Source organism: Heterodontus francisci, chromosome 11, assembly GCF_036365525.1.
Source record: "Heterodontus francisci isolate sHetFra1 chromosome 11, sHetFra1.hap1, whole genome shotgun sequence".
NCBI lineage: Eukaryota > Metazoa > Chordata > Chondrichthyes > Heterodontiformes > Heterodontidae > Heterodontus > Heterodontus francisci.
Genome location: NC_090381.1, coordinates 103,238,772 through 103,266,250, shown reverse-complemented (window position 1 = coordinate 103,266,250; position 27,479 = coordinate 103,238,772). Strand labels below are relative to the sequence as shown.

At 48.0% G+C, this 27,479-nt stretch overlaps 1 protein-coding gene across 6 annotated transcripts in view; it reads right to left on the bottom strand.

Annotated features, from left to right (window-relative positions):
- LOC137375437 (mediator of RNA polymerase II transcription subunit 12-like protein) overlaps window positions 1-25,550 on the bottom strand; it is a 604,549-nt gene extending 578,999 nt beyond the window's left edge. For all 6 annotated transcript variants that reach the window (XM_068042658.1, XM_068042659.1, XM_068042662.1 and 3 more), the window contains exons 1-3: window positions 25,281-25,550; window positions 24,354-24,531; window positions 3,520-3,624 (exon numbers count right to left, since the gene is read on the bottom strand). In XM_068042658.1, the coding sequence (XP_067898759.1) occupies window positions 3,520-3,624; window positions 24,354-24,452 (204 nt within the window). In that variant the 5' untranslated portion in view covers window positions 24,453-24,531; window positions 25,281-25,550. The remainder of the gene's footprint in view (window positions 1-3,519; window positions 3,625-24,353; window positions 24,532-25,280) is intronic.
- Window positions 25,551-27,479: the final 1,929 nt, after the last annotated feature.

The following is a 27,479-nucleotide window of genomic DNA, read 5'->3' as shown; positions in this document are numbered from 1 at the left end:
AAGAAAGTAAAGGCCCATGGGATCCAGGGCAATTTGGCAAATTGGATTCAAAATTGGCTTAGCAGCAGGAGGCAGAGGGTGATGGTTGAGGGTTGCTTCTGCGAGTGGAAGCCTGTGACCAGTGGGGTACCACAGGGATCGGTGCTGGGACCCTTGCTGTTTGTAGTGTACATTAATAATTTAGACGTAAATATAGGACGTATGATCAGTAAGTTCGCAGATGACACGAAAATTGGCGGTGTTGTAAATAGTGAGGAGGAAAGCCTTAGATTACAGGATGATATAGATGGGCTGGCGGAGCAATGGCAAATGGAGAAGTGTGAGGTGATGCACTTTGGGAGGTCTAACAAGGCAATGGAATATACGATGGATGGTAGTACCCTAGGGAGTACAGAGAGTCAGAGGGACCTTGGTGTACTTGTCCATAGATCACTGAAGGCAGCAGCACAGGTAGATAAGGTGGTTAGGAAGGCATACGGGATACTTGCCTTTATTAGCTGAGGCATAGAATATCAGAGCAGGGAGGTTATGATGGAGCTGTATAAAACGCTGGTTCGGCCACAGCTGGAGTACAGTGTACAGTTCTGGTCACCACACTATAGGAAGGATGCGATTGCAATGGAGAGGGTGCAGAGGAGATTCACCAGGATGTTGCCTGGGCTGGAGCATTTCAGTTATGAAGACAGACTAGATAGGCTGGGGTTGTTTTCCTTGGAGTGGCGAAGGCTGAGGGGGGACCTGATTGAGGTGTACAAGATTATGAGGGGCATTGATAGGAAGAAACTTTTTGCCTTAGGGGAGAGGTCAATAACTAGGGAGCATAGATTTAAGGTAAGGGGCAGGAGGTTTAGAGGGGAGTTGAGGAGGAATTTCTTCACCCAGAGGGTGGTTGGAATCTGGAACACACTGCCTGAAGGAGTGGTAGAGGCAGGAACCCTCACGACATTCAAGAAATATTTAGATGAGCACTTGAAACACCATAGCATACAAGGCTATGGCCAAGTGCAGGGAAATGGGATTAGTTAGGACAGCTGCTTGATGGTCGGGGCAGGCACATTGGGCCAAAGGGCCTGTTTCTGTGCTGTAAAACTCTGACCTTATGACTCGATCTTATTGAAACATACAAGCTTCGGAAGGGGCTTGAGAGGGTAGATGCTAAGAGGATATTTCATCTCGTGGGGGAATTTAGAAAGTAGGGGCCACAATTTCAAAATAAAGGGTTTCCCATTTAAGACGGAGATGAGGAAGAATTTCTTCTCTAAGGGTCATTAATCTTTGGAATCTCTTCCCCAGAGAGGAGGCTGAGTCATTGAATATATTCAAGACTGAGCTAGACAGATTTCTGATCAACAAGAGAGTCAAGGGTTATGGTGAGCAGGCAGGAAAGTGGAGTTAAGGCCACAATCAGATCAGCCATGATCTTACTGAATGGCGGAGCCGGCTCAAGTGACTAAATGGCCTGCTCCTGTTCTTATGTTTGATTTTCAGCAATCTATCTTTGTATTTTTTCCCCTCAGGTTATTTAGGTTTTACTGTTGTAATCTAATTTTCAACAGTTGAATTTCTAAACTAAGACAGTTTTACAGCAGCTGGGTTAATCTCAAATTCATTACTTTCAACTGAAACCAACAAAATGAGATACTTCAATTTTAATAAAGGCCAAATCCAATTCTGACCACAAAAAAAATGTATTCCTTGGAGTCTCAGACTACAAATTTTAAGCTCAACAAAAAGTGGTGAAAATCTTTTTTTTTAACAAAATACAGTAGGAACACCACAAATTGAGACTTTAGGGCTCTTGATTACCGCAATCCAGAACAGCTCAATAGCATACAGTCATCAGCACATACAAGAAACAAACCGTTGCAGACAAGAGCAAAAACAAAGGAGGAATTTAATGCCCTTAATGACAGGGGGAGGAAAACTGCATGCCAGCTTTCCAAAAAGGAAGACATCTTAAAGCATTATGCAACAAAACCTCACGGTTGAAAAATAAAGTTCAATTAACTGTGGCTCTCTTCCCTTTCACAAAAAAGTCATTTGAAATTATTCTGAATATAAACCTCTAAGAATATCTTAAAGATTGCTAAATCTTCACAAGTTAAATATTACTTAGGAAAGTCATGCAGCCAATTTTAGCTCATCCATCTAAAAATGCCTACAGTCATCCCATCGCATCTACCAGCTCTTTCTGAAAAAGGACTCCACGGTCTTTGGCTTCACTGTCCTCAGTCACAGAGAATTACTCACAAAGCTATAGAAAAGGGGCTTTAATTTTCATACTGCTTTTTTTGTGTTCGAGTGCAGGTAAAGCTGATATCCTGCAACCCAAATGCATTTTCTATCATGGTAATACACACATTCAAAAATTCAGATTGTACCATGAACTACAGACACTCAGGTACATTTGTGGGCTCTTGACCTGGGAAAGGGCCTTGATATCCAGAAAACTATGTTTTTTTTTAAAAAGGGCACATGCTAATCCATTGCATTCTCAGCTGCCAGGGGGGGCAGAGTTCTAATTAGCCATAGCACCTCAGCATGGGTGGGAGTACGACAGGCTGAGGACCAAAATAACACCACCAGTGTCTCTAGCTTTAATATTTCCATCATATTAGAGATGAAGTGAACTCTTTGTGAATTTCAAAGCAGCCCAAATGGACATATCTGCATATTTCACTTCTTCCCAATGCCAAATCTTTACAAGGAGAGTGAAAAAGAGCATACAGCGCATTAACAGTTTTGTAAAGACCTTACACCACATTAGAGCACTGGCGACAAGAAAATAACTGTTCACGCCAAATAAAGCTGCTTTGATGAACGTAACTAGCAAAAGGCATTCCAATGGATTTAAAAGCCTGAACTAACAAGTGGTGCAGGGTTTCAAAAACTAAGCCAAGAGGGAGAAAAAGCAGTTAGTTTCAGACAAAGAAACGTCAAATAATGCAACACTGATGTTATGGTACAGTAACCAGCCTTTATTATTTTAGCACAAAAGTTTAAGATTTAAATTCATTCCTTTCCTCCAACCAGCAAATGAGTTTTAACAAAATCCAATAGGGACTTGAGCCCAAAACATTTTTTGCTTCTTTAATTATTCTCTCATGTTTCTTTAAAGTGTATAGCATTTAAGATATACATTATTCATAAGAAAATTCACCCAAGGCAGCAACAACCCATTAAGTGCCTCTGACATAGTATTCTGCACATTTCTATGTTTAATATTTCCTCCAAGCTAGTAGAGCATTGCTACCAAACACAAGCTTAGAGGCTCTACTCAATGGTTCAGCAAGTTTATCCAGTGAATACCTGCATCAATAATAAACTTCTTTTTGATGGGAAGCCCATATGATTGTTTAAATAAAAGTTAAAAAGGCAAAAGCTTAAAATTAAAGGATGTGAGAAACTAAATATGAGATGAGGAAAAAATCTATTTGGATCATTAAGGTCAATCTTTCAACCACCACAATGATTTTCCAGTTGTCAGATCAATTTGACTTGACCAGAGAAATCCCTTACCTTTGCTGGGTTGATGACAATGTTCCTGGCTGAGCCATGTTCATCTCCAGAGAAAGCAGGCTGATTGTTAAAACCCTGCTTTACATTCACCGCAGTCAACTCGTCCTGTAAAATAAGAGACAATGGGTCAGTTCAACTAACTCAAGTTTGTAAAGTGCTACACTGATTACAAAAGGGAGCCTCTCCTTCTACAGCCTACAGTACATTAAATTAAGACACATCTGACTAAAAATTCAATAGTCAAGGATATTGAGACCACCTTCGTGCGTAGACAAATTTATTTCTTTAGCATGGACTAGCACAATCGAAATACCACAGAATGCAGCGAGAAAATCTTGGTAGCCTTTTGTAAAAAGCTGCGTAATGATAATTTCTGTGCATGTTAAGAACCTGGCTCTTTTGTTAACTCTTTATGCATCAATTTTATTCCCAAAAAGTTGAAAAACAGCATAATGATAAACACATTAAATACTAAGGTTGGCCCTATAATTCCAAAGTTCTTTTCTTCTGGGCCTCCTTATCTCGAGAGACAATGGATACGCGCCTGGAGGTGGTCAGTGGTTTGTGAAGCAGCGCCTAGAGTGGCTATAAAGGCCAATTCTAGAGTGACAGGCTTTTCCACAGGTGCTGCAGAGAAATTTGTTTGTCGGGGCTGTTGCACAGTTGACTCTCCCCTTGCGCCTCTGTCTTTTTTCCTGCCAACTACTAAGTCTCTTCGACTCGCCACATTTTAGCCCCGTCTTTATGGCTGCCCGCCAGCTCTGGCGAACGCTGGCAACTGACTCCCACGACTTGTGATCAATGTCACAGGATTTCATGTCGTGTTTGCAGACGTCTTTATAGCGGAGACATGGACGGCTGGTGGGTCTGATACCAGTGGCGAGCTCGCTGTACAATGTGTCTTTGGGGATCCTGCCATCTTCCATGCGGCTCACATGGCCAAGCCATGTATTCCAAAGTATTCCAGGAACATCAGTGTTGCACCACGGGAAAATCACTGAGCCACAACAGACGTGCTCTTCACACACTGCAAATTCCACAATAAATGGGACAAAGTCACACTTATATACTTCTTGTTCCTGTACACGACCCTTCATTTTGTGGGCCTTGCTGGATTGATTAGTGGGTTATGTTGATCTAAACTCAGTATAACAAATTAAATCTGTCTTAGCAGTACCTCCTGAATAATATCAATGTCTTTGAAGTTCCAGCATTGTGCCATCAATGTAGAACTATCACCCTATTCTCAGCTAAACAACAGTTGCATGTCCATTTGACAAGGGTAGATACCACATCCCTACTGTCAAGTCATTGCCAAACTCAACTCCAGTTTGCAATTCAAGTAACTGGAGGACGGGATCCAGCACCAAATCAGTAATACAGAAAGACGATTACTTCTTTGAATATTAAAAACTGGTGATGCTCAGTCTCTTCTTTTGATGAAGTGGTTATCCGACACATAGCTCTTCAACACAAGTGCACAATAACCATCATCAATAGATGGCATTCCCTAGAGTTACATAAACCCCTATGCTCTTTCATTAGTCTGAAGAGATAAGAACTTCATTGAGAATTCACAATGCAGCAGTTTTGAAAAACAGCATATTAATTAAAGACACAACAAAACACAGCACCTTTTATACAATCCATTATCAAAAGTCACAATGAGCGATGCATAATCACTACAGCATCTTTTCCCCCTCATTTAGCTTTGCATACAGGGTCTCCTTGAGGCCACACAACTCATTATGTACGTTATCAAGGTATTTTCCATTGACAACGCAAGGTATGAGCTCAACCCTGGAGATCTTAACACTGCTCCGAAAAGGATGAGGAAATCCAGTATCATGAGCACCATGAGAATTCCTGGGCGAGATTAACTGGGAATTTGATAAGACTTCTGTCCCTAATCAGGTCATTTAAATTTTGCTTTGTCAGACAGTAAATTGCTTTAAAGTATCCAACTGCGAAGGCAGACAAACCTTTCATTATTATATATATTAAATGTCATTTGGTGGTACAGAACTTGAGTATTCAATACTCAAATTCTGTACCACCAAACGGGCTGGTTGGGTACAGCCCGCATCTTGCCCATTACAAACAGTGGAAGGGACATGTTGTTTGATATGATCCGCCAGTCTTTGGGACGTATGGCCTATATACCTAGCATCACACTGGCATTGAAATTCATATACCACATTACTCATTTATGCGATAGGCAGGATTTTTTTTGTCTCGATGGAAGCATCCCGTTAGTGGCGCACACCACATGTGTTGCTACTGCATAGTAGCAACGTGAAACAGCTAACTTCACCTGTTGCTCAAATTTTTGGGATACATTACTCTTCCAGGGTAATTTGAGGTAGACTGGGCATTTTCCAAGGCCGAAAATGACGGCCTTAGGCCCGTTCATAAGTTTGCGTGATAAACAGCGAGAAATGATCTGATCAGGGTAGCCATTGTCACGCAGGGTGTCTTTGATTTGCCCTATTTCAGCATCAAGCTTGCATGGTGAGCAAATGGCTCGGGCCCTATTTACGAGGTTGCCAATAAGGCCAATCTTATAGCACGTGGAACTGTAAGAATCCTAACGTGTGTATTGACCAGTGAAGGTAGGTTTGCTGTAGACCATGGTAGAGAACCCCTCAACAGATTTCTCAACTAGTACGTCAAGGAAAGGGAGCTCATTTGACTGCTCCATTTCAAAGGTGAATTTGAGCGCAGGATGGAGCCCATTAAGACGTGTAAGGAAATTATTACATGCAGCTGCGGATTCAAGTATAACAAACGTATCATCTACACATCGGAAATATGCAAGAGGTAGGAGGTTAGGTGTCATTCCCTCAAAGTCACGTTTCTCATGGAACCCAACAAAGATGCTTGTGAGAGCTGGACCGAGAGGGGATCCCATGGCAACATTATCTAGTTGGGCATACATGGTGTCATTAAAATTGAACTCAACTGCACAAGTTGCCGAGTTCATAAGTTCAATGAATACTGATTCACGCAATGGTGGCAAGCTACAGGCCGTACCAAACCAGCCCATGCTTGCAAAACTCAAAGCACAATGTTTAACATTAGATGTGATTCCGCGATTGGACAAGATTTGCGAAATAATCCTCAGTGTGCTGAGAATTACGCTGACAACCAATTTAAGATTGTCAGTAGGGCTCGCAGTGTGGTGCATCTGCATATACTGGAAGCTACATATATTAATACACAGGGCCCTGTTCTTTGCAGACAGAAAGAACATGTACGAACATTCCGCCTGTTCCAGTTAAACAAAATAAGTGACAGCCATTCACTGGTTCATTCCTCAGGGCAATGCCTTGACCAGAGTCAAACTGCCTGGTTTAAATTTCAAACAAAGCTTGGCAGTTAACTGTCAGTCACCGTAAACTAGTGCATTCTCCATGGCAACACCTCTACCAGAGTTCACTTGCCAACCAATCAGCACTCTCGTCTCAAAGTAAAAAGTCATTGTTTTTCCTTACATTGGTATTCTTGCGGATTGCCTGATAAGTACCAGACGTAAAGCTTCGACAACATGTCTCTATTTTCAGCTATATTAAATGTGTAAATCCTGGTTTGATGAGCATTGCAAACATCTTTCAAAGTTGCTAAAACTTACCATACAATTCAGTTTGGTTTCCCCAGCACCAAGTCACATGGGGACAAGAAACAAAGTCACAGAAACAATCAGTAGTGAACTCTCACTATTTAAAGCTGCTAGAGTTGAACCAGAATGCAGGCCCCTTTAAGATTCTGTCAAAGTCAAGTGCAGATCTCCAGATCGACACAACTACCTAAATATTAGTTTCTTAGCTACAAACACCAAATAACAGTAGGAAAATGCAATACCCAGTGTAGCATACGTAGAATTTACCACATAGAAACAAGCCAATCGACCCAATTGGTCAATGCCAGTGTTTATGCTCCACACAAGCCTCCTCCCACCCTTTCTCCCTCACATACCTATCTAGCTTCCCTTTAAATGCATCTATGCTATTCGCCTCATACCAAGTTCCACATTCTAACCATTCTCTGGGTAAAATTATTTCTCCTGAACTCCTTACTGGATTTATTTGTGGCTATCTTATATTTACGACGCACAGTTTTGGATCCCCTACAAGCAGAAATACTTTCTCTAAGTCTACCCTACCAAACCCTTCATTATTTCAAAGACCTGTTATGTCACCCTCCCAGATTTCTCTCCCCTTATTCCTACATTACAAAAGTGACTACACTTCAAAAGTACTTCATTAGCAGTAAAGCATTTTGGGTCATCCTGTGGTTGAGAAAGGCGCTATATAAATGCCAGTCTTTCTTTTCTCTCTCTTTTTATTTAATGCAGGCCCTGTTTCCAATCTGAGGACATTGCAAAGTGTTTTGCAGCCAGTGAATTACAGTCACTGTTGTTTTGTCAGCAAATATGCACACAGCAAGGCCAAACAGCAATGAAACAATTGGTCATTTAATCTGTTTTGATGGTGTTGGTTGAGGGAGAAAAGATTAGCCAGGGCATTCGAACTTTCCTGCTCTTTTTCAGAGAGTGCCATAGAAACTTTCAGAAAGAAGAAAGTACTTGCATTTATATAGCACCCTTCATTACCTCAGGCCATCCCAAAGTGCTCTACAGACAAGTGAAGTACTTTTTGAAGTACTTTCTTGTAGCATAAAAAATGCAGCAGCCATTTTACGCACAGCAAGACCCAAGAAACAGCAATGAGATTATGGCCAGATAATCAGTTTGCAGTCATGGTGGATGTGGGATAGGTATCGAACAGAACACTGGGGAAACCTCCTCGGTTCTGCTTCAATATAATGCCATGGGATCTTTTACGTGCATGAGAGGGAAGGGCAGTCTTGGATTTACATCTCATCCAAAAGACTGTAGCCGTGACAGTGCAGCACTCCCTCAGTACCATACCTGGATTTTGTGTTCAATTCTCTGGAGTGGGATTGAACCCACAACCATCTGACTCAGAGAGGAGAGTTCTACCAGAGAAAAAGCCGACACCTTTACATCCACCCGAGAGAGCAAACAGTTTTTGGTTTACCATCTCACCGGAAAGATAGAATTTCTGGTGATGCCGTTCTCCACTGGGGACAGAGGCAGAAGCAGCAGGGGAAAAAAAGAAAATCACATTAGTACCCCTGAATTAGAGTGAAGGCTGGGGGAGAAGCAGCAAGGGTTTCAGCGCCAGCCTGCTATCCAGTGGCCACCACTGCAGAATGAATTGGTTGGTGTCGTGACAGGACAGAGTAAAGTTTGACTGTGCAGTGCAGTCAAATAGTTTGCCAGTATTCAATGTTTTGCATCCCATGTGAAGATGACTACCTGGAAAATGTAGAAGAATCCAGATAAAGCTCATGAAATCACACAATACACATCTGGGTCTTTTTTTGGGGGGGTGGGGGTGAGGATCAGTGCAAACAACTCGAGCAAAACCCCAAAACATGTCTAGGACAGGTGGGAAAGAGAGTTGTAACCAACCTAGCGCTGGACTCAAAATCATTTAAAAAGTGATCTCAACCACATCTAAAATTTCTGTTAGAAAATAAAATCTTCATTTAAATTGCCATTGGTTTATTTTATTCCATTTAAGCTCAGTTAAACCATGAAGGAAAAAGAATTTTTAATCAAATTATCTCCAGAGCAATTCTTTAAATGTCAAATTAATGCAGCAAAGAAGCTTAATCCTAAGCAATAGATCAGTGTGAGAGAGTGCGAGAAGAGGGCGGCGGTGGTGGGGAAAAGCTAATTCCTCGTTAACAGCACCAAATACTGGGCACACATTATCTGCTGACTTAATGACATGGTGGGCGACTGCACTGCCTGTGGCACACAGACCAGACAAGCTCCATTTTGATGCAGTCTGCTTATGGATTAACCAATTTCAGGGGGAGTGCGCACATCGTAGACCTCAGTGTCCCCAAGCTAAAGCTAGAATTTCTGCTTCTGATTACACACCAGCCAACCCTGAGCTAGAACAGTATGTTTAGATGTCAAAGTAAGGAAGAGACTGGGCTTGGTTGAGATGGCCTCAAAAGGTCCAACAGCCTCTCAACATTGACAATCTAGCTTCACATATGAAGGATGGCCTATTGGGCAAGGTCCTTAAAACACACCACTTTTACCAAGCTTGGGGTCGCTCCTCCCAATATCTCCTCCTTTGGCTAAGCATCCATTTTTGCCAGAATACACTGCGGAGTGTCTTTCTACCTTAAAAGCACTATATAAATGCAAACTGTTGTGGAGATGGTGCTAATAGAGGAATGTCAACACCTACTGAGCTATAATCAGTTAGGAACACCAAGCCTCAAGTGAACTGGGGCAAAGCTAGAAAGATGGAAAATAAATAAATGCAGGTTACTCAGAGTAAAGTGAATAACATTTCTGTAATGTGCAAATTTCATAAATCAGTATGTTGAGATATCCTTCAACTATCAATAAAAATTGGAAGAAAATACAGGTTAAAACATATGCAATCATTTTTTAAAAAATCTAAAACAAATGCTTTTTTTTTTTATAAACCAGAGCAGAGTTCAAACATTCCATGTATTTAAAAAAAACGCAATCTTCCTGAACAGCCAATGTCCATGTTTCTCAAGATTTTGTGTCTAAGATAATCATTTTCACATTCAATCCAGCTTCTTAGAAGACATAAAAAAAGACACAGATCAAGAAGAATGCAGTGGACTCCCAGAACCCATTACAGGAAATACGTGGTAGACATTAGATTTGGAAACTATTAGCTTTCCCTCAGGGCCTAGCGAGCAGATCATTCTCCCCAATAGCATTTTGCTCCTTTTAGCATACGATAGCGCACACCACTGTTTTATTTGCTCTTCTCTACAACTGCACCTCATAAAGAAAACTCCAAACAGAGAAAAGAAACTTCAATATGCATAGCACCTTATCAAGTCCCAAAGCACTTTGCAACCTACAGATTAGCTTGTAGTGCAGTTCCCATTGTTATAGCAATTTACACACAGCAAGTTGAATTGGAGCTAAATAGCCGTTCCTTCATTATCGCTGGGTCAAAATCCTGGAATTCCCTTCCTAACAGCACTGTGGGTGTACCTACCTCACATGGACTGCAGCGGTTCAAGAAAGAAGCTCACCACCACCTTCTCAAGGGCAATTAGGGATGGGCATTAAATGCTGGCCTAGCCAGCGACGCCCATATTCCATGAATGAATAAAAAACAGTTCCCACATATGAATAAATATCCATATATTAGTTTGTGTTTTTTTTTGGTTTAGGTGGCAAGAACTCCCTGCTGTTCATTGAGCATTGTACAATCCTTCACATCCCTGCGAGCAGACAAACTGGGCCTTCCTATCTGGGCAGGCAGATGGAGCATCAGTTTGGCATTTTAGCCGAACGATAGCAAACCCCTCAACATTTCAGCACTATGCTGAAATAAGAGTTTCGATTATGTGCTCAGATCTGTAGCACAGGTCAATGTGAGGTCACCAACTCTGGATCCAAGAAAGATAGATCAGTGTATTTTGTAAATGGTGACAAGCTATGAACTGTGGAGGAGCAGAGATTGAGGAATTCCATGGACATAAATAGTGAACACATAAATGCAAGTGGATAATTCTTTTTTTTAAAAAAGTGATGGATTGTTAGCATTTATCTCAAGGGGGCTAGAATACAAAAGGGGTAGAAGTTATGCCACTGTGATATCAACCTCTGGTTAGACCATTTCTGGACACGCATTCAGTTCTGGACACTGCACCTCAGGAAGGATACATCGGCCTTGGAGGGAGTGCAATGCAGATTCACCAGAATGATACTGGGCTGAAAGAGTTAAGTTACGAGGACGGGTTGCACAGACTAGGCTTGTATTCCCTTGACTTTGGGAAATTAAAACGCTGACCGAATTGATGTGTTAAGATTGAAGGGTTTGATCATTTCCCTCTATGCTATTTCCTATGGTGAGGGAGTTCAGAACAAGGGAGCACAACCTTAAAATTAGAGCTAGATTATTCAGGGGTGATGTCAGGAAGCACTTTGTCACACAGAGTAGTGGAAATCTGGAACTCCCTCCCTCAAAAAGCTGTTGGTGCTGGAGGTTAATTCAAAATTTCAAAACTGAGGTTGATAGGTAATGGTATTAAGGATTACAGAATCACGGCAGGTAGCTGGAGTTAGGATACAGAGCAGCTATGATCTGACTGAATGGCGGAACAGGCTCGAAGGGCTGAATGGCCTTCCCCTGCTCCAATGTAGATTGCCTAGAACCCACAACTTTCTGACTCAAAAGCAAAGATGCTACTAACGGTGCCATTTTGATATCTTACCACTCTATGGTCTGAAATAACAAACTGCTGTTCCCCATGACAATACAAGAGCGCTTTTGGCAACCTAAACACTTCATTGCTTCAACACGCAAAAAAATAAAATTCAATCTGAACAAGTCTGAAACCAATTTGCACGTCCCCACATTTTCCATGCATAAACAAAATTTTTACCCCCCACAGAATTATTAAGAAAGGACAGCATTATCACAAGGGGTTTTGTTAAGAGCAAATAAGAAACAGTTTCCACTGACTAGAGGCTCAATAAACAGAGGACACAGATTTAAGGTAATTGCCAAAAAAAACAACAAAACAGGGAACGGAGATGTTACTCAGTGAGTTGTTATAATCTGAAATGCTCTGCCCGAAAAGGGTGAGGGAAGCAGTTTCGATACTAACTTTCAAAAGAACTGGATTTACACCTTTCAAGGAAAAGCTTGCATGGTCGTGAGGATAGAGCAGAGGAGTAGGAATAAACTTTCAAAGAGCTGGCATAGGAATGAAGGGCTGAATGGCCTCTTTCTGTGCTGTTTGATTCTAAATGGCTACTGAGGAACAGACTAATATTTAATAGGGAATCAGATAAGGATTTGAAAAGGAAGATTAAAAGAGAGAATTAGAGTCAAAGGCTCTGGGTGAAGAGCACTGGAACAATAGGCCACGCTGCTTCCTCTATGCAATGGTATCTGTGATTCTATGAAAGAATCATTTACATAAAAGCAAATCAAACAAACATATAAAACCAAAAGCATTACATAAATATGATGGCCCCATTTCCAGAGTAACAGTAAAGCATTCCCTATCGGAGCTGTTTGATGTGATTAGTTTTAGAAATGGATTAAAGCCTAACAAATTACTCTGATTTATAAACTAAATATTAATCTTCATCCAAGCAGATGATGGAGCTAGACATGAAGACATTTTGTGGCATTGCTTAAAGATCGGAAGTTTCGTCCATTTCCCAGACAATATTTCTTCCTCAAACACCACCACCAGCAAAATAGACCAACCAGTTGTTCAGCTCACTGTTGTTTGTAGGGTTTTTGCTTTGTACACGTTGGCTGTCTGTTCGCTTACATAACAAATTGCACTCCACTCCAAAATGTAATTCACACAAATTAGGCACTTTGGAAATTTCATTAAAACTGAAAGCTTTAGTCAACTCAGTTAGGTCACATTTTGTTCAGTTTCCTCCCAAGACTCACTCACCAAGGCATCCCTGCGCTCAACAGCCTACATTGGCTGCAGGTCTATTGGCACTTTGATTTAAAACTGCTCATCCTCCTGTTCAAATCCCTCCATGGCCACATCTTTTCTCCCTATATCTGGAGCCCCCTCCAGCCAGACAACCCTCCGAGAATGATGCGTTCGTCCAACTCTGACCTCATGTGCACCCCCCATTCCCTTCACCTCACCATTGGTAGCCTACAGCCATCTAGGCACCAAGTTCTAAAATCCCCTCCCAAAACATCTCCACTTCGCTCATCTCCATTAGGACATTCGTTGAAACTTACCTCTTTGATCAATCTTTTGGTCAACCCTCCCAATATTTCCTTCTTTGGCTCGGCGCCAATTTTTGTCTCACTATACTCTCATGAAGCACCTTGGGGCGTTTTCCAATGTTAAAGGCACTATATTGAAGGCAGGTTGTTGTAGAGACACTAAACAGAAGAAGTCAGCATTTTTTTGTAAGGGGATTTAATGAGGACAGTTTGACAACTACACTGTATTCCAAGAACTACATGGGAAAAAAAAAACACAAGACAGCTCCAAACCAAAAGAAATAGGTCAACCTCTTTCGCTCACCAGAATTTAGCACACAGTCAGGATCAGTACCAAACTATTTTCTCTGACTGGTTTGTGCCCACATCAGTAATAATTATCAGCGTTAATACATACTGTTGTGGCACACAAACCTGTGGGGATCATTTTGTTGCTGTTGCTTTAGATAATCTCTGAAGTCCAACCTTTGTGATTTAAGACTTCATATCTATTGGAAAAAACAATAGATTTCCAGACAGCAAGCAAGGCGGGGAGAATTTGATGCTAAAAATAAATGACTGCCTACTGGTTTGTAAATCACTCACAACAGAACAAACACACAACCATATCTTCCAACATTGATTCAATTCATTGTGCACAACAGGTGGTCTTTATAACTTGATGCAGCAAGATGGACGGCGTGTGCTCTATATGTGCTATTACAATGGATGAGAGAGTGGGCGTACACGGTTATTTTCTACCGATAAAAGGCAGACGTACATTAATATAGCACCTTTCCTGACCATAGTATGTCCCAAAACGCTTTACAGCCAATGAAGTAGTCACTGCTCAAATTTCAGGAAACGTGGCATTCAATTTGCACACACCAACCTCCCACAAACAACAATGAGATAACGTCTAGTTAATCTATCTCAGTGATGTTAGTTAAGGGATAAATATTGGCCAGGACACCAGAGCAAACTTCCCCGTTCTTCTTTGAATAGTGCAATGGAACTTTTTAATTCCACCCGAGAGGGAGTAGATAGGGCCTCGATTTAACATACCCATAAAGGCAGCACCTCTGACAGAGCAATGCTTCCTCTGCACGCCATTGACGCGTCAGCCGAGATTATGTGTTCACATCTCCGGGGCAGGGGGGGGTGGGGCTTGAACCCACAACCTTCTGACTCAGGAGCGAGAATGCTACCCACTGAGCCACGATTGACACCAACAATCCCATACTGACCACGTGAACAGTCAATCAGAGCAGCTGCTACAAATCATGGATGTACACCCGGCACAACACACAGATAAAGCTCTGTGCACTTCACACAAAAGCCAGCCCTTCAAATTCACCTGCTTCAGCCAGATGCATTTTGTGGCTTTTTATACTGAACAACTGAATGAAGAAGCAGGGGGAATGCGTGGTGTCTTTGCAGCTAGGCAAACAAGTAGAAAACATGAAGAAAAATAATCTCCATAACATCCGTATGATGCTCTACTTATCAAATGAGTCTCCTCAGAAGTGTTAGGAAATTCAGGTAGTGAACATACAATAACTCCACCACAGCCCTTTCCTGTATTTGGCACATATGCTAGTTAAAACGGTGGGCTCCTCAGACTCCAGCGCCTTATGCACCTCCCCCTACAACACCAGTAGCCCTCACTCCTCCACTGGAAATCAGGCCTTCAAATCACTTCAGCCTCATGTTATGGAACACCCTCTACCTCCTTCAAGACCCTTCTTAAAATCCACCTCTGACAAATATCAACCCTTGTATCTCCTTCTTTGGTTCGGGCCCCGTTTTTTTTCTCTCCCTTATGTCTCTATGAAGCAACTTCAGATGTTTTTCCACGTTAAAGATGCTATGGCAAATGCAAGTTGTTGTTGCATTGCACAACGCAACACAGACTATATGGTACAAAAGCAAAAATAGAAAACGCTGGAAATACGCAGGTCTGGCAGCATCTGTGGAGGGAGAAACCAAGTTAACGTTTCAGGTCGATGACCCTTCATCAGAACTCAGAGAATGCTGCACTGCTGGAGATGCCGTCTCCAGTGGACGTAAAAGATTCCGGGACACTATTTTGAAGGAAAGCAGGGGAATTCACGCCCGTTTTCTGGCCAATATTGATCTCTTAATCAGCATCATTAAAACTGATTATCTGGTCATTACATTGCTGTTTGTGGGAGCTTGCTGTGCACCAAATCGCCTGCTGATCTTGGCACATCACAGCAGCGACTGCACTTCAAAAGGACTTAAAATAAAAGCAAAATACTGCAGATGCTGGAAATCTGAACTAAAAACAAGAAATGCTGGAAATACTCAGCAGGTCTGGCAGCTTCTGGAGCAAGAAGTAGAGTTAACTTTTCAAGTCAGTGACCCTTCATCTGATGAGTATTTCCAGCATTGCTTGTTTTACTTCAAAAGTACTTCTTTGGCTGTAAAGCGCTTTGGGACATTCTGCGGTTGCGAAAGGTGCTATATAAATGCAAGATTTTTTAAAAATAAAACTTAATTAACCTGAAATACTAGCAATCAATAATCCTTCTGTGTGGATGTCATTCACATTAGATTTCTGCCATTTACCAATGCTTATGACTGTTAGCAACAAGAAAGGCTGAAAGTATTAGTGTAATGCAGGACAACAGTGAATTCCACTCAGGGTATACTGGTGACAATGTAATAAGGATGGGGTGGGGGGCTGCTGTTGCTTCTGAAAATCGATCTCGTTGCAGAAATGTGTCACTGCAGGTGTCACAGTGTCACAGAATGGGGACCTGCACACAAGGTGGGGCAGATGCAGTGGTTAAATCTTCACCACCACAACCGGGTAGTAAACTGGCAAAGCCGACTGCTCGCCACCTCCGTCCCCCTCCCTCACCCCGTTTTAATTTCCATTGTATAACAGGCAGCCAACGTCTCTGCCAGTTTACCAGCCAGGTAGTGAAACTGAAAATCTACCCCAAGGAGTGAAAGACACACATAATAAACTTAATTAGCTGTTATATATTACATAGACTGTTCAGATGGCAAACACAGAATGGGTTTACATGGTCAGCCAAGCAACTTTCTGGCATTACTGCCTTATAATTATTCCCAGGCATCCATTATTTTCTGTAGGAGGTTAGATATTTTTACTGCAATTAGTGACATCACTGGTTAGGGAAACATTATGGCCACCATTGTAATGAAGAATGAAGGCGGCCCATTGTATCCACATTTTGCATAGAATTCAATGCCGTTGTCATCTCAAAGTCAGCAACGCAAGTGAGGCACCTCAAAACAAACCTCTCACTGATGTCACCAGAGATATATTACTCGTTCATACTCTGAAATGCTCCAAAACTCAAGGCCCATTGCATCTGCACAAGCAGGTACACATGACAGGCAAGCATGTACACACCTGTGCTTCAGAGCAGAGAGGCATGTGTCAGGCTCACACCAACAAGAGATGGGGCAGTTTCACACTGTACCTCAGTACTGTGATGCCAGAACCTATGCTGGATATCCCACTCTGGCTGAAGTTATTTTATAGCCAGCACAATAATAATCCATTCACTTTAGTACCATGAAAGGCAGCAGAGTCAAATCAAATTGCAAAACTGCCTACACTGTGCTGGAACAGTCACATTGCTACAGCTGGGGTAAATGCAGCACAAAAACCCCAATGAAAGAGCACAAGAGGTCTTTGTTAAAAAAGGTTGGACCTGAATCATCAGCGGATCTTTGGTAGGGAGGAGAAAGAAGGGAATAAACAGCTTTAGGCTGTCAGCTTGAAGATTATTGTTCACGGTGTTGTACATCAATCAGACAGAAAGGACAGTTATTTTCTAGAATACAATAAACCGCACTGCATTTTCCATCATGCTGAAATAAAACTAATACACAGAGGAATCATCTGGCATTGCATCATTTCAGTTATCATATTCCGGAATCTCTGTTTTTTTGAGCCAAAGCTCAGTGCCATGCCCATTGATCAGCTCTGCATTTAAAATTTATCCTCAACAGAAATATCCAATAAAGTCATCTAAAAACTTTCCCGTGCATTACACAAAACAAACGCATGACCCCCACCTCCAAACAAAAATGTCTTCTCAATGGTTCCTTTTCCTGCTCTCTCCAGAAACAGATCTAATTGCATTTTGAATCCATTTATATACTCCACTGGCAGCCTCAGGTGAAAAAGGATAATATGACCTTCCTTCTCATGGCTTATGATGTCATCTGAATTCCACAATGCATCACAGTTTTGCAGCACACCGCAACTATTCTAGATCCAATTCTCGAGAGTCCCTTCAGTTGTGACAAATTAGTTCATTATTAATACTGACAGTTATGAAAGACAAAATTTTAGATGAAGATTAAAATTAATCCAAGTAGCTGCAGATATGGATAGATATATAATTATCTATACCTGCCTATCGCAGGCAGACATACAAACATACTTGTCCAACTGGTTCATTCAGATCCTATTTACACAAAATCTGAGTCACTGTTACTATAAAAAAATGAATATTGGAATGCAAGTTTCAATCTTAAGCTGGGAACTTGAACCTAATAATTGTAGAAAAGTATGTTTAATGAGGATGCAAGATGTCATATGTGCATTTAAACAAGATAAACACTTTTTTTTTTTAAAAAGGATACAGTTGGCACTGGTTTCTGTCCTACAAGTTATAACTTCACAGGCATTTCGTTGGGTATATCTCCAATATCACATAAATTTCACAACTTGTAATGGAAGCAGCTCTGAAAGTTGTAACCCAGATGGATCAGTGGGTACATAGACCATGTGGTGCAGCACTGAACTATACAGAACTCAAGGGTCCCAAGGTTGACCCTTAGTCGGAGTGCTGAGTGAGTTGGTCAGGGCACAGTGGGAAGAAGCACAGTTCATCGCAAGTGACCCCTGAGCTTGGAAAGGAGAGAAATACAGAAGAGACTGGCTTCCTATTCCAGATTACCATAATCATCGAATGGTTAGAGCACTGAAGGAGGCCATTCAGCATATCGTGTCTGTGCCAGCTCTCTACAAGAGACCAATTTATCAAAGTGTACACATGCAGAACTCCACCGTTTTCACCTTCTTGCCCGGCCATGATCCCCTCCACTCCCTCGACAGATTGGCCAGTTAGCTGAGGCACTGATAGGCTGCTGGCACCCTTGGTATCTCACAATTAACTACATTTAATGGATGGATAGGAAAAAACAGCACAGGTAGCACTCTTCAAATTCAATTGTCACAGCCAAAACTACAGTAAGCTTGCAGTCGTCAACCACCAGTTTACATTTTAATTCAGTCACCATTGAGTACTCCAGTTTAAAAAAAAAACTATTACTTCAAGCACAGTTTACACTATCTGCAACAAAACAGTTCAAAGCTCGATAGCTAATGGGCAGTAAAGTCCTGAATCACAGTACCACACTAGTGAAACCAATACAGCACTGATAATTATTTAATTTAAAATATTTATGTTGCAGGATTAAATTTAACCCACCTCCCCTTTAATATGCAACAAAAAAGCTCTTTCCCCACCCAGTGATTATTCTAAGTAGATATTTCATAGAGTTATTGCATGTCTGTCTGCCTGACCTCTAAGTTACCAAAATAATGGTGGGCTTCGAGGTGCTGTAAAGCCACATCTTATATAGTCAGGGGAAACATCCCAGCTGTGCAATAATGTGCAAGAGTCAAAAAAAGGATTTCCATTGCACCAGCAGCACTTCTACAATGTGACAAATATACATTTCCCCAGCAACAAAATACATAAATAACCCAGTCAGACTTGATGCTTTTTGGAAAGGGAAGAGATAACAGTCGCTGCAGAACAATACACTGTCTTAGTGCTTTTCTCCCAGGTCTGACTGTTATAATAATGACAGGCCTGGAATAAAAAAGCTGACAATAACTGTGCACCAGTGCTGAAGAATGACAGATGTTACAGGAGGGATCATCCTCATGTTCAGAAGTAACTGTGCAAAAGCAGAAAACAAAATCAAATGAGATGGAAGGATGTTTTCGAGGAGGGAGGGACTGAGGTAGGGACGCAGGGCAGGAAGGGCACAGGGCCGGTGGAGAGGGCATGCGAGGGAGCACAGGGACCAGGGATGAGGGAGGTGGGGCACAGGGGCCCGGGGGTAAAAGGGAGGGGGTGGGGCACAAAGGCCAGGGGTGAAAAGCAGGGGTGAGATCCAGGCCGGGTGGGGGAAAAGAGGCGGGGGACGGGGCAAGGGATGTAAGGAGGGAGAGGGAATGGGGGGGGGGGGGGGGGTGAGGGTGAGGAAGGGGGGGGGGTGGCGAGGGGACGGGGGGGTGGCGAGGGGACGGGGGGGGTGGCGAGGGGACGGGGGGGGTGGCGAGGGGACGGGGGGGGGGTGGCGAGGGGACGGGGGGGGGGTGGCGAGGGGACGGGGGGGGGGGGTGGCGAGGGGACGGGGGGGGGTAAAGGGGACGGGGGGGGGGTAAAGGGACGGGGGGGTAAAGGGGACGGGGGGGGGTAAAGGGGACGGGGGGGGTAAAGGGGACGGGGGGGGGTGGCGAGGGGACGGGGGGGGGGGGTGGCGAGGGGACGGGGGGGGGGTGGCGAGGGGACGGGGGGGGGGTGGCGAGGGGGACGGGGGGGGGTGGCGAGGGGACGGGGGGGGGTGGCGAGGGGACGGGGGGGGGTGGCGAGGGACGGGGGGGGGGTGGCGAGGGGACGGGGGGGGTGCGAGGGGACGGGGGGGGGTGGCGAGGGGACGGGGGGGGGTGGCGAGGGGACGGGGGGGGGTGGCGAGGGGGACGGGGGGGTGGCGAGGGGACGGGGGGGGGTGGCGAGGGGACGGGGGGGGGGTGGCGAGGGGACGGGGGGGGGGTGGCGAGGGGACGGGGGGGGGGTGGCGAGGGGACGGGGGGGGGGTGGCGAGGGGACGGGGGGGGGGTGGCGAGGGGACGGGGGGGGGGTGGCGAGGGGACGGGGGGGGGTGGCGAGGGACGGGGGGGGGTGGCGAGGGACGGGGGGGGGTGGCGAGGGGAGGGTGGCGAGGGGACGGGGGGGGTGGCGAGGGACGGGGGGGGGTGGCGAGGGGACGGGGGGGGGGGGTGGCGGGGGACGGGGGGGGTGGGGAGGGGGAGGGGGGGGGGGGGCAGGGGTCGGGGGGGTGGGTGGCGAGGGGACGGGGGGGGTGGCGAGGGGACGGGGGGGGGGGTGGCGAGGGGACGGGGGGGGGGTGGGTGGCGAGGGGACGGGGGGGGGTAAAGGGGACGGGGGGGGTAAAGGGGACGGGGGGGTAAAGGGGACGGGGGGGGGTAAAGGGGACGGGGGGGGGTAAAGGGGACGGGGGGGGTAAAGGGGACGGGGGGGGGGTGGCGAGGGGACGGGGGGGGGGGTGGCGAGGGGACGGGGGGGGGTGGCGAGGGGACGGGGGGGGGTGGCGAGGGGACGGGGGGGGGTGGCGAGGGGACGGGGGGGGGTGGCGAGGGGACGGGGGGGGGTGGCGAGGGGACGGGGGGGGGTGGCGAGGGGACGGGGGGGGGTGGCGAGGGGACGGGGGGGGGTGGCGAGGGGACGGGGGGGGTGGCGAGGGACGGGGGGGGGGTGGCGAGGGGACGGGGGGGGGGTGGCGAGGGGACGGGGGGGGGGTGGCGAGGGGACGGGGGGGGGGTGGCGAGGGGACGGGGGGGGGTGGCGAGGGGACGGGGGGGGGGTGGCGAGGGGACGGGGGGGGGTGGCGAGGGGACGGGGGGGGGTGGCGAGGGGACGGGGGGGGGGTGGCGAGGGGACGGGGGGGGGGGTGGCGAGGGGACGGGGGGGGGGTGGCGAGGGGACGGGGGGGGGGTGGCGAGGGGACGGGGGGGGGGTGGCGAGGGGACGGGGGGGGGGTAAAGGGACGGGGGGGGGGTAAAGGGGACGGGGGGTGGGTAGAAGGGGACGGGGGGGGGTAAAGGGACGGGGGGTAAAGGGAGGGGGTAAAGGGGACGGGGGGGTAAGGGGACGGGGGGGTAAAGGGGACGGGGGGGGGTAAAGGGGACGGGGGGGGGGTAAAGGGGACGGGGGGGGGTAAAGGGGACGGGGGGGGGTAAAGGGGACGGGGGGGGGTAAAGGGGACGGGGGGGGGTAAAGGGGACGGGGGGGGTAAAGGGGACGGGGGGGGGTAAAGGGGACGGGGGGGGGTAAAGGGGACGGGGGGGGGTAAAGGGGACGGGGGGGGTAAAGGGGACGGGGGGGGGTAAAGGGGACGGGGGGGGGGTAAAGGGGACGGGGGGGGGGGGGTAAAGGGGACGGGGGGGGGTAAAGGGGACGGGGGGGGGTAAAGGGGACGGGGGGGGGTAAAGGGGACGGGGGGGGGTAAAGGGGACGGGGGGGGGTAAAGGGGACGGGGGGGGTAAAGGGGACGGGGGGGGTAAAGGGGACGGGGGGGGGTAAAGGGGACGGGGGGGGGTAAAGGGGACGGGGGGGGTAAAGGGGACGGGGGGGGTAAAGGGGACGGGGGGGGTAAAGGGGACGGGGGGGGGTAAAGGGGACGGGGGGGGGTAAAGGGGACGGGGGGGGGTAAAGGGGACGGGGGGGGGTAAAGGGGACGGGGGGGTAAAGGGGACGGGGGGGTAAAGGGGACGGGGGGGGTAAAGGGGACGGGGGGGGTAAAGGGGACGGGGGGGGTAAAGGGGACGGGGGGGTAAAGGGGACGGGGGGGGGTAAAGGGGACGGGGGGGGTAAAGGGGACGGGGGGGGTAAAGGGGACGGGGGGGGTAAAGGGGACGGGGGGGGTAAAGGGGACGGGGGGGGTAAAGGGGACGGGGGGGGGTAAAGGGGACGGGGGGGGTAAAGGGGACGGGGGGGGTAAAGGGGACGGGGGGGTAGGACGGGGGGTAAAGGGGACGGGGGGGGGTAAAGGGGACGGGGGGGGGGTAAAGGGGACGGGGGGGGGGTAAAGGGGACGGGGGGGGGTAAAGGGGACGGGGGGGGGTAAAGGGACGGGGGGGGGTAAAGGGGACGGGGGGGGGTAAAGGGGACGGGGGGGGTAAAGGGGACGGGGGGGGTAAGGACGGGGGGTAAAGGGGACGGGGGGGGTAAAGGGGACGGGGGGGGGTAAAGGGGACGGGGGGGGGTAAAGGGGACGGGGGGGGGTAAAGGGACGGGGGGGGGTAAAGGGGACGGGGGGGGGTAAAGGGGACGGGGGGGGGTAAAGGGGACGGGGGGGGGTAAAGGGGACGGGGGGGGGTAAAGGGGACGGGGGGGGTAAAGGGGACGGGGGGGGGTAAAGGGGACGGGGGGGGTAAAGGGGACGGGGGGGGTAAAGGGGACGGGGGGGGTAAAGGGGACGGGGGGGGTAAAGGGGACGGGGGGGGTAAAGGGGACGGGGGGGGGTAAAGGGGACGGGGGGGTAAAGGGGACGGGGGGGGTAAAGGGGACGGGGGGGGGTAAAGGGGACGGGGGGCGGGGGTAAAGGGGACGGGGGGGTAAAGGGGACGGGGGGTAAAGGGGACGGGGGGGTAAAGGGGGGTAAAGGGGACGGGGGGGTCAGGGGGGTAAAGGGGACGGGGGGGTCAGGGGGGTAAAGGGACGGGGGGGTCAGGGGGGTAAAGGGGACGGGGGGGTCAGGGGGGTAAAGGGGACGGGGGGGTCAGGGGGGTAAAGGGGACGGGGGGTCAGGGGGGTAAAGGGGACGGGGGGGTCAGGGGGGTAAAGGGGACGGGGGGGTCAGGGGGGTAAAGGGGACGGGGGGGTCAGGGGGGTAAAGGGGACGGGGGGGGTCAGGGGGGTAAAGGGGACGGGGGGGTCAGGGGGGTAAAGGGGACGGAGGGGTCAGGGGGGTAAAGGGGACGGGGGGGTCAGGGGGGTAAAGGGGACGGGGGGGTCAGGGGGGTAAAGGGGACGGGGGGTCAGGGGGGTAAAGGGGACGGGGGGTCAGGGGGGTAAAGGGGACGGGGGGGTCAGGGGGGTAAAGGGGACGGGGGGTCAGGGGGGTAAAGGGGACGGGGGGGTCAGGGGGGTAAAGGGGACGGGGGGGTCAGGGGGGTAAAGGGGACGGGGGGTCAGGGGGGGGAGGGGATGGGGGGGGGGGTAAGGGGATGGGGGGGGGTAAGGGGGGAGGGGATGGGGGTAAGGGGGGGAGGGGATGGGGGGGGTAAGGGGGGGAGGGGATGGGGGGGTAAGGGGGGGAGGGGATGGGAGGGTAAGGGGGGAGGGGATGGGGGGGTAAGGGGGGAGGGAATGGGGGGGTAAGGGGGGAGGGAATGGGGGGTAAGGGGGGAGGGAATGGGGGGTAAGGGGGAGGGGATGGGGGGGTAAGGGGGAGGGGATGGGGGGTAAGGGGGGAGGGGATGGGGGGTAAGGGGGGAGTGGATGGGGGGGTAAGGGGGGGAGGGGATGGGGGGGTAAGGGGGGAGGGGATGGGGGGGTAAGGGGGGAGGGGATGGGGGGGTAAGGGGGGAGGGGATGGGGGGTAAGGGGGGGAAGGGGATGGGGGGGTAAGGGGGGGAAGGGGATGGGGGGGTAAGGGGGGGGAAGGGGATGGGGGGGTAAGGGGGGGAAGGGGATGGGGGGTAAGGGGGGAGGGGATGGGGGGGTAAGGGGGGGGAGGGGATGGGGGGTAAGGGGGGGAGGGGATGGGGGGTAAGGGGGGAGGGGATGGGGGGTAAGGGGGGGAGGGGATGGGGGGTAAGGGGGGAGGGATGGGGGGGGTAAGGGGGGAGGGGATGGGGGGGTAAGGGGGGAGGGGATGGGGGGTAAGGGGGGGAGGGGATGGGGGGGTAAGGGGGTAAGGGGGGGAGGGGATGGGGGGGTAAGGGGGGGGGAGGGGATGGGGGGTAAGGGGGAGGGAATGGGGGGGTGTAAGGGGGAGGGGATGGGGGGGTGTAAGGGGGAGGGGATGGGGGGTGTAAGGGGGAGGGGATGGGGTGGGTAAGGGGGAGGGGAGGGGTTGGGGGGGATAGGGGGTGTAAGGAGGGTATGGGGAGGTTAGCGGGGGGATGGGAGGAAGAGGGTGAGGTGTGTGAGAGATGGGGAGCGCGGAGTTGGCGGTTCTCTCTGCGCTATCCGCTGTCAGCCTCACCTCCTTCTGCTTGGGGTCCTGCGGGTAGACGTCCGGAGGCCCGAGCCGGGGCCGCTTAAGCGGCCGCTGTTCATAGCTGAGGAAACCGAACGCCGCCATCCTACATCCCGGCAGCAGTGAGGGGGAGAAGGAAAAGCTCAGAGTTTCCAGCCCGATCCCACAATCCTTTAGGCTGCAGCTATTAAAGAAAGAATGAGACAGAATTTAAAAATATAAATAATAATCATCACAGACAGACAGACAGACAGACAGCACTGCAGCAAAATTAAAACTTTACCCTGCAAAAAAACTACATGCAAAAATAAATAAGCCCCCCCCCCCCCCCCCCCCCCCCGCTAAGTTACTAATGTACAGGTGCACTTTTTATTTATTTAAATATCCATATTATATATTCACACATTTTAGACTTTAGATCGGAATCCCAGTGTATAGATAGTGAGTACAGTTTATATTGGATCTGTGCAAATAAATAGATTTGTCCCCAAGATTAGAAAATGCTACATTAGATCCATTTGTATCCACTTGCCTGTATGATCAAAGTATCCCTTTTCAACTGTTGCTACCAATTAGACATTTTCCCCTCCGATTGAATTTTAATTATAAATCAGCTCAGTCCCTCAGCCATTATAAAAATACTAAAAAGTATTTGTTGCAAGGACAGTGAGAGAGATGGTGACACTCTGCCATGGCATTTAACTGTAAAACTCTCGCAGTGTTTCCCCCCCTCCCCTCCTTGTTTCTGATGAGGTGACATTTTATTTATTTTGAAATCAGATGTTTTGCGTCTTGCAACATTCATACCGGGGCATGAAACATGTTGCACGATTTTTTGTTTTGTTATTACCATCAGTTTCATTCAACTTGTGTTCAGGCAAGAAACAGCAACATAAAACAGCCCTGTCCAGATCTGCTGTATCCTGTCCTTACCTTTCCAGAGGCTTACTCCTGGTTTATGTGCAAGAATCTGAGCATTGTTGATCATGATCCAGCTCTGTAACAGTCCATTTAGCTCTGCCACCACATCCAACCCCACTTTCCTAGTAATTATACAGATAATTTGTTTCCTTTTTACGGAAAAAAAAGAATCCCTTCCTGTTTCTTCCTCCTACTCAGCTATTAAATCGCTTTGCCAGGCTGCAACCCGCCTGGTGTCCTCTGAATTGACGCAGCCCCAGTGCCGGCTCGAAGCAGCTTGATCGGCAAGCCCCCATTTAAAGGGGAAGGGAAAACATCGGCTCGGCCGATAAATATTCCTCATGCTCTCGGAAGCCGGCGGCTGTGAAATAAAAGGGAGCGCCTCCACCACAAATGCTGACACTCTCTTCCTAAACCTGCATGCGCGTCTTGACTATGCAGATTTAGAACATATATTTAACTTGTGTTTGTGGTCCTGTATGTCCCGTGCCTCATTCGGTGGCCTTTGTAGTCATGAAGGATATGTGGGTTCAAGTCCCACTCCAAGCACTTCAGCGCTAAGATTAAGGCTGACATTCCAGGGAGCGCTGCATTGTCGGAGGTGCCGCCTTTCAGATGCGATGTTAAACTGTCTGCTCTCTCAGGCGGCTGTCAAAGATCCCACGACATGGACTGCAGCGGTTTAAGAAGGCAGCTCACCGCGACCTTCTCAAGGGCAATTAGGGATGGAGTGACTTCCACATCCCATGAAACAAAAAAAAAACTAGGGGAATTCTTTCCAAGTGTCCTGACCGGAAATAATCCCTCAACCAACGTCACTAAAAAAAACAGATGATCTGGTCATTATCACATTTCTGTTAGTGGAAGCTTGCTGTGCACAAATTGGCTGCCACATTTGCTATGTTACAACAGTGACTACACTTCAAAAAGTACTTAAGCAACCATAGAGTGCTCTGGGATTTCCTAAGGTGAAAGGCGCTATATAAATATAAATTTCTGTTTCTGGCCTGTGCATGCTGCAGCAGCTCCTAGACGTGCTAGTTCTGGTCAGGACAGTGGCTATGGCTCTGGATGCAACACAAATGACAGGAATACATTCACCCCAGCATGCAACCTGCTACTCAAAAAAGAAATGTCATAGTACTGCCTCAACTCTGATACTGAGCTCACAAGCAGAGCGGTCTACCAGCTGCAGATAACAGTGAGGCAAGAGTCAGAGCCTATGCATACAAATCATAGGAACAAGAGTAGGCCATTCTGCCCATTGAGCCTGTTCTGTCATTTAATTAGATCATGGTTGATCTGCATTTTAACTCCATCTACCCGTCTTGGTTTCCCTTAATACCTTTACTTAGTGAAGTTCTATCTATCTCAGTTTTGAGATTTTTAATTGACCCCCAGCCTCAACAGTTTTTTCGGAGATGACAGACCCAGATTTCCACCACCCTTTGTGTGAAGATGTGCTTCCTGACATCACCCCTGAGCAACCTCGCTCAAATTATAAGGTTATGACTCCTTGTTCTGGACTCTCCCCACCAAAGAAAATAGTTTTCCTCTCTACAATGCCTTTGATCATCTTAAACACCTCACTTCGATCCAGGATCAATACAAGAGGAAATGCACTGTGGTGAAGATTTTATGATTCATGTGATCAGAGTAGTTATTGGAAATTCAGGCACAGAGACTAGCACAACAGCGCAGAGCAACCTGCTGTCGATTAATTTTAATCATGTTGAGTGTGCTGTGCGCTGTGCTAAAATTCCAAATATATGCTCACATTGCACGAAGCCCTGTTTCCAAAATCTCCCCCTTGTTTTATGTTTAAAGTTCCAATGTTACCAGAGGCATTTAAAAACATACATGACAACTTTCTTTTTGGAAAAAGAGTGACCTCAATCAAAATAGATTGCAATTTTAAATTGAAGTTATGTTATTGTTCATTTTTATGAGCGGCACCTGCCAGGTCTGATTTTACTTAAAAAAAAAGACTTGCATTTATATATCACCTTTCATGACTGCCAGATGTCTCAAAGCACTTCACGCCTAATGAAGTACATTTGAAGTGTAGTCACTGTTGTAATGTAGGAAATGCAGCAACCAATTTGCGCACAGAAAGCTCCCAGAAAAGGTAAGGTGATCATTTGTTTTTGTAATATTGATTGAGGGATAAATATTGTCCAGGACATCGAAAATAACTCTCCTGCTCTTCTT